The sequence below is a fragment of the Echinops telfairi genome, unplaced genomic scaffold, assembly GCF_000313985.2.
Source record: "Echinops telfairi isolate 266 unplaced genomic scaffold, ASM31398v2 ScPeMD7_36;HRSCAF=134, whole genome shotgun sequence".
In the NCBI taxonomy this organism is placed as follows: Eukaryota; Metazoa; Chordata; class Mammalia; order Afrosoricida; family Tenrecidae; genus Echinops; species Echinops telfairi.
Window position 1 is genome coordinate 1,142,280 of NW_022103934.1, and position 7,593 is coordinate 1,149,872.

General features: G+C 59.7%; 1 protein-coding gene across 1 annotated transcript in view; it reads right to left on the reverse strand.

The window, feature by feature from the left end:
- The window catches only part of DNM2 (dynamin 2), an 80,267-nt gene extending 73,232 nt beyond the window's left edge, over positions 1–7,035 (reverse strand). Inside the window, exon 1 of the mRNA XM_004716835.2 lies at positions 6,844–7,035. Within this exon, the coding sequence (XP_004716892.1) occupies positions 6,844–7,004 (161 nt within the window). The 5' untranslated portion in view covers positions 7,005–7,035. The remainder of the gene's footprint in view (positions 1–6,843) is intronic.
- Between the last annotated feature and the right edge of the window lie 558 nt (positions 7,036–7,593).

Below are 7,593 nucleotides of genomic sequence, written 5' to 3' on the forward strand. Positions count from 1 at the left end.
TGTGTTGTGTGTGTGTGTGTGTGTGTGTGTGTGTGTGTACTGGTGCACGGAATTTGAAAGATGGAATTCCCCCATCAACTGTGTGGAGCCCTCGCAAGAGGGTCTCAACAACACAATACACATCACTTAAAGACAAAAGAAAGGGGGAAAAAAGAGGCCACCTCAGGTCATATGACCGATCATTCTCACTACCTTTTTCCAAATCACCCACTGTTTAAACTCACTGTCCTTAGACAAAGGGCTTTAAACAGAAGGCCCGGGTGGCTTCCCGGGACAGGTGCGTCTGCACTGCCCGGAGTAGCTGTGGCAGTCGCCAATCGAGACATACTCCTTGTCCCGGCGCCAGTCCTTACTGCTTGGCGCTCAAGCTCCCAGCTCCCTACCCCCCTGCACAAGAAAGGCACAAACACTCACAGTAAGAGACTGGTTGGCAGCCAGGATCCCAGCTTAGGGACAAAGAAGGAACAGCCTCCCACGAACACCCGGGACTTGCAGAAACAGGTCGACCAGAAGCATGACTGGCAGGGGCTCCAGTCGTGTCTGGGCTACAAGGATGTTACTTCAGCGGGGCTTCAAATAGTGGAAAAATGGAAAGGAAAAAGTGGACGTCCCTCCTATGAAGATTAGCCCTTTGTCTTAATCACGTGGCAAGGTTAGCAAAGGCTCATGGGAGTCCTGACCCAGGGCTAAAGAGCGTCCGCAGGCCCCAAGATGCCTGGTAAAGACGAGGAAAGCCCTTCACGAGAAGGACTGAGCCAGTGGCTGCGACAATGGGCTCAAGCAGGAGACGGGTTGTGAGGCTGAAGCCGGTGGGGCAGTGTTTCCTTCTGCTGTGCACAGGGTCCCTATGGGTCGGAAATGGCCCCTCACTACAACAGGCCCCAAGCTGGCCCGTGACGAGGCAATGCTGCTGTCGTGCATAAGGTCAGTCGCCATGTCGAGCCACCTTGATGACCACTCGCTGCCACTGCCAAGATCACCAAAGCCACCAGCAGCGGGGGGTTCGAAAGCTCCCCTGGGATGAGCTCACTTAAATCTGCAGCTACCCTGCCCCCGTTTTACAGATGAGAAAACCGAGAGCCAGTGCGTGGCGGGTCCCAGGTCCCACCGACCAGCCTCGCCTGGCATTTTCAAGACACGCTTCCATTCTGACAAAGGGCAAGGAGTGAAGGGGGAGGACTGCTTCCAAGTGGGTTCACACCATGAAGGAACCAACCAGCCGGAGGGCCACGCGTCCCCTGGCAGGCAGGGGCATGTGGCACCACTCATCCTGACCGCCAGTTGTCCAATGCCGGGCAGCGGCCCCACGGCGCAGCCCTGCAGGGGCGCCTGGCGGGAGACCAAATGGAAAGTCGGCCGTGGATGGCGGCATCCCCCAGGCAGCTGCTTCTCAATGCACGTGAGCACTGCAGAAACGGGGTGACACCAGACAACCAAGGCACTCCTTTTAGGACGGCTCTACACGAGTGGAGGGCCCCCAGTGTGGGATCCACACAGAACTGGCTTTTCCTCCGCTCAGGGCCTCCCCAAGCCTCCATATGCCAGTGCCCCTGCCCTGGCCACCCTGTGCCCCAGGGCCTTTGCACTGCCTACTAAGACCTGCACAACTTCACATGCTTCTTCCTTGGCCTCCTTCCAGAGTCCCCTCAAATGTCACCTTCCCCAGAAGGCCTTCGCTGACCCCCCCCTTGAAAGCAGCGAACCCCCTCCCCCCCATCTGCTCTTCCCTTCTGTCAGTTAGCACCTTCCCTGAGTCCACATTTCACTGCCAGGCATGGAGCCCTGCCCTGGGCTTCGAACCGGTTCACTCTGTTCCACCCCCTGCTGAACACCAACCACCCGTGGACTGAATCCGGATCGACAGCTTCACCAGCTCCTCACAGGGCACCTGTGGCCACTGGGCAGGACACACCACAGGCCACAAGCGTCCACCCTCCGTTCTTCAGTCAACAGATATAGAAACTAGACCTAGCAGGGCCAGCAGAGTTGGGGGAGGGGGCAACAGTGGTAATGCTTACAGAATCTTGCTTTTTCATCGGCTCTCAATCGCTACAAATTCCGCTTCACGTCCAAGTTCGGACATCAGCCAGGCTGGGAGACAACTAAGGAGCGGTAATGGTGCAGGAAGTTAAGCATCGGGCAGCCACCGAAACGCTGGCAGTGTGAACTCCTGGAAACCCTACGGGGCATGCTACTCTGCCCTGCAGGGAGCCCGCCTCCACTCGTGGCAGTGAGCGCAGGTTTCGTGGTGTCCTGTGTGGCCCGAGTCCTGCGGCGCCATGCAATCTGGGCTGCATGTCCTTGACCAAGGGGGCCTGGCTTTGGGGGCTTGCGGTTTATTCTCTGTATGATGTGGGGGAGGGAAGGGATTAACCAGAGTGTCATCTGTGAAAGAGGGCTGGTGTGCCAGGGCCCCCAGGGGCACCGCGGAAGAGAAGCCTGGTAGTCTACTTCAGAAGAGCCCTCAGCCATTGCAAAGGCTGTGGAGCACAGCTGGCCTGACACACACCCATGGATCTGATGGCTCGGGGCCCCAGCTCTCCAATGCAGTCTCCCCTGATCCTCGCTTGGCTTTCCCAGGGCCAGCCCCATGGTCACTCCGGCCTTGGGGCCCTGGCCACAAAGGTGCGTCCTTTAGCACCCTGCCCAGTGTACATGCACAGTCCCCCAAAAGGTTTCTATGTTGCTCTTTTAAAACGGGAATGTAGCTTCCTCTCTGTTTATTATTTCTCCCGGATGGTTTCAAAGCTCCCGGAAGTACCTCTGTACCCCCACTCCTGGCTCCTTCTCTTTCCCAGCTGCCTCATGCCCAGCAAAAGACAGTGTCTGCTGCAGGCCAGAGGTGCTGCCGGGCTCGGGCTCCAGCTCCAGGTGGAGCTGATAGCGGCTACGCACTATGAGATAACAGCAGGGCCACGCAGCCAGGACCCACACCCACACCCTCACCCGGAGCACCTGCAACCTGCTCCCTGCGCAGTCACCTGCGGCCACTCCTACCCACCCCTACTTCCTCCCTCACCCTCTACCACCCAGCTAGCCCCCACTACACACAGGTTCCGGCACCCCAGTCATTCACAAAATCCTGGCAAAGCCCGACCCAGCCTAGTGCACACCGGGCAGGTCCAGCGGGCTCCCTTAAGGATTTACTAGAATAAGCTAGCCAGAGGTCACGGGGCCACAGTGGGGCTACCACCTGTACCATGCTATCTACACCATGTCCTGTTTCACAGAGGGGGTGGTCGACATTAAGGGATGGGCACCCGGACTGCCTGCGGCCCATTAAGAGATGCTGCAAGCAGCCCCACGTCCTAACGTCCCAGCCGGGAAGCTGAGACTCGGCAAGATAGACTGCCCAGGTCTGTGGGTTCCCCTGCCTCCTGCCCCGTCCCAGCTCCAGGGGCTATATGCCAGGAGTGGTCAAGGGAAAGAGCACCTCCCTTCACCTTAAAGTCACAGCCCTGTCAGTGGGTGCCAGGCAGAAAGGTCAAAGGTCTCAAAGGGTCCGGGGGCCGGGCGGCTCCAGGCTGGGTGAGCTGAGCACACAGAGAGGCAGGAACTGTGGCAGTTCAGGCGGCTCCCCCAGAGATCCTGGCAAGTGGTGCCCAGTGGGATGCAGGCTCAGTCTGGCCAATGAGCGACAGTGGTCACCCCAGCCGCCTGACCACGGCCCTTCCCTCCACACATACTACCCCTTGCTGGGTCCTTCGGAAGGGCCAACTTTACAGAAAATGAACCCAAGGCCCCCAAAAGTCCAAGACCCCTTGCCAACATTACAGAGCCAAGGGCGATGGGGGCAGGGCCTTGGAGCCCGGCCAGCACCTAACACTCCTGAGCCCACCGGGAGCGCTGCCGGCCACTCTCGAGCAATGCTGCCTTCTGTCCAGGGTTTGGAGATGAAATCTGAGCTTTAGATCTTGGCAGCTAATTAAAAACAGAACTTTGTAAACAAAAGGCCCATCCGGCTAGCCCCTCGACTCCTGGGACCCCTGAGCCAGCTAGGTCACAAAGGAGCGTCAAGGACCCACAGACCCAGGACCTGGATAGTGACCTCTGGTCCTACCATGCTCTCTCGCTTGGTCCCTGAAACCAGTCGGGCAGTCATTGACGGCGTGCACTGAGCGGAAGAGCCGGGCGAAACTTACACGAAGAACCCTCTGCGTCCTGTGCCCAGCGCCACGGCCACAGGAGAGCCGTGAAGCAGCCCAGCCTGGCTGTTGTTGTTGTCAGGTGCCACTGCGCCAAGTCCAACCCAGGGCATAACAGGGCAAGACACTGCGCGATTCTGCACCACCCACACAGTGGTCCCCCCTGCCGGATCCCACTGCTGCAACCACTGTGCCAATCCAGCTCGCTGAGGGCCCCACCCCACACCCCGAAAAAGGTCTGTTGACGGCATGAGTTTCCAGGGCACTGAATTAACCCGTAGACACCAATGTCTATGCCAAGCATCCTCAAACTATGGCCTACGGGCTACCTGCGGCCCGCCAAGGACATTTATCTGGCTCGCCGAGTGTTTTTACCCGTTTTGTTTTTTACTTCAAAATAAGATATTTGCTGTGTGCATACGAATTTGTTCACAGTTTTTTTTTAAAACTATAGTCCGGCCCTCCAATGGGTCTGAGGGACAGTGAACTGGCCCTGTTTAAGAGTTTGAGGACCCCTGGTCTACGCCATAGGGTTCTGGGAGGCAGGAGTGGTCACAGGCAGGAGAGGTAGGAAATGGGACCCGGGTGTCCAGGTGGGAGCCTCCAGCAAGAGGCTCTGGGACTCGAAGTGCTGCTGTCAAACAAGCTAGGAGCCAGCGAGCGAGGAGCGAGGCTGCCTGGCCTGGAACCACAAAGCACGCACGCAGAGCTCCTTAGCTGTGGCTGCTGTCCTGGGCGGGACCAGCCTAGGGATAAACCGCCCTTGCGACAAGCCAAATCATCATTGCGTCCTTGCCACAGCCTGAGGAGGGACAGAGACACCCCCCCCTCCCACCCACCCCAATCTCGTTTTGAGCAGGGGGAAACCGAGGCCCCAGAAAGGTCACACACAATCGGCACCAGGTCGCAAAGGAAACAGAATGGGTTGAGAGCATCTTGGATCGCCACCACTGGCAGAGAGGCCCGCCATCCGGCCTGGCTGCTCCCAAACCCACTCGCTGGGCAGTGGGTGAGGCGCGCCAGGGGCGCGGCAGCACGGGAGGAAATGCAAGCCACCAGGCACACTACCCTGTTGAAGGCAGGTGGCCTTGGGCCTTGGGCAAGCCGCAAGTCCTTTGGGCCCCTCCCTGCTCATCCCAAAGGCTGGATGATAACAAAACCAAGCAGACCAGCCACAGGCCTTCCCCTAATACTGATAAGCACAATAATACTGATAAGGACACCTGATGCTGCCATTGGCAGCCACACAGCCCTGGTCCCTTCCAGAATGGAGAAGTGAATGACTAGGAGGAGGAAGAGCAGGACGTGGGGGAGGGAGAGAGGAGAATCCACAGCTGCCCTGGCTTCCTGAATCCTGGAAAGGGCCTCTCTCTCACTGCCATCTGACTCACAGCCAGCCTGGAGGGCAGAGGGGAACTGCTCCTTGGGGCTTCTGAGGCTGTCAATCATTACGGGAGGAGAGTCTCATCCTTCCCTCTTGGGGCAGGCGGCAGGTTCGGAACTGCTGACGTGTGGTTGGCAACCCAACGTGTAACCCACTAGGCCACAGGGGCTCCTTGGAAAGAGCCGAAAGGGGGGAATTGGCCCACTGGGCAGGTAGGCACACAGGCTTATCCAGGGCGACCCGGGAGAGACTGGCTCTCAGCTCTTGCCACCGGTGCCGGATGAGGCCAGAGCCCCCTCCCTCACAAGTTCCATGGGACAGCCTGTTTGCAGGCTTTAGCTTGGAGGCTGGTTGGCCCTCCTCCCCAGGCCCCAGAGCATCCTGGGAGCCAGGAACATATCCTGGAGAAAGTACCCGGGATCCAAGCCTCATCTATTCCTCTCCACCCCCATCTCATGGATGAGGAGTTAGGCCAGACAGATGGAAAAAAGCTAGGAAGTCTGAGGCCGTGGCGGACAAGGGGATGGCCAGACACAACGGGTCCACCAGGACAGGACAGACCGAGGGGTCTTCTTAGAAGTGGAGCCAGCGTTCACCAAGAACCCAAGTCAAGTGTCAGCCCAAAACAGCAGGGTCACAAGGTCCTTTGTGGGTCCAGCCAGCCAACCAGTCTGGAAGGCAGCTGAGGTTCCCCGGACAGAAGGACGGGATAGAGGGGCAGTCAGTGCAGATGGCTGTGGTAGGCATGGAAAGCAGGGGTCACGCTAGACAGCTAGCCTGCCAGCAGGGAGCTGCCCGTAGGGCTGAACAGGTGGATAACCAAATGGTGGTAGGGAGGTCTGTCCAACCTAGGGACAGCCAGCCAGACAGCCCGAGCGGGCTGCCCCAGATAGATGAATGGTCAGCCAGCCAGACTGCAGGGGTTGCCCCGATAGATATCGAGGTGGTGGGTTCACCGCTGGCAGACGGACAGGCAGGTAGACCGAACTGAGACTCCCCTCACTCAATGTCAACCAGATGGCAGAGTTTACCCACGGCGGCAGTGAAGCAAGTGGACAGTGGGGGTCCGCCGGACCTCCTGCTCCACCGGACCTCCGAGCCTGCAGAAGCGCTCCTGGGGTCTCTGCCGGCTCCCCACCGCCAGCAGCGAGCCCTACAACCAAAAGGGCCCCACAGAGCCCGCCTCCCGGTCCCCGTCCGGGTCGCGGGCACGCAAGCGCCGCAGCTACGCCGGCAGCGCAGGGCGCGCCATTCCCGGACCGCCCTGGCGCCCTAGGCCGCCGCCCGCCCGCCGTCCCCGCGGCACCAGCTCACCGGCCCACGAAGTTCTCGAGCACCGAGCTCTTGCCGGCGCTCTGGCCGCCCACCACGGCGATCTGCGGCAGGTCCAGGTGGCAGTTCTGGCCGATGGAGCTGAAGGCGTCCTGCAGCTTGTTGATCAGCAGGATCAGTTCTTCCATCCCGCGGTTGCCCATGGCGCCGGCCGCCCCGGCCCGAGCGCCCTGCGCTCCCTGCCCGCCCTCGACTCAACGACGCGGCCCCGCGGCGTCCGCGGCCGTTGCTCCCCGCCCGCCCGGGCCTTGGCGCGACGCTCCCGGCTCGGCCTCACCGTCGCCTCATCCGGTTCTCAGGCAACACCCGACCCAAGCGACCTCCCGCCCGGGCCCCGGGCTGCGCTCAAAGCCGTCGCGCCAGCCTTCATTGGCCGACGTGGCTGCTACTCGGGAGCACCAGCCAATGGCAGTGAGGCACGAGTTTACAGCTGAATAAGCCTGCCCCCGGGGGAGCTTCTCGTGGGACTGATTGGACGCAAGAACTGTCGTTGTCGTGCAAGGACCAATAGCAGCGCGAACCAAGTTGTCAAGGCCGGGAGGCGGTGTTTCAGGAAAAGGCACGTTGGCTCCGCCTATTGGAGGGGGCCGATGAGGGAAGGCCATTCCACCATCTTATTGACTGGAAGACCCGCCGGTCGACAAAGTTACCAATAATGCAAGGGATCGAAACACTGGTTTGTCACTTCTTGCAATCTAACCTAGTTCCGTCAAAATTCCCCATTGGTTTATA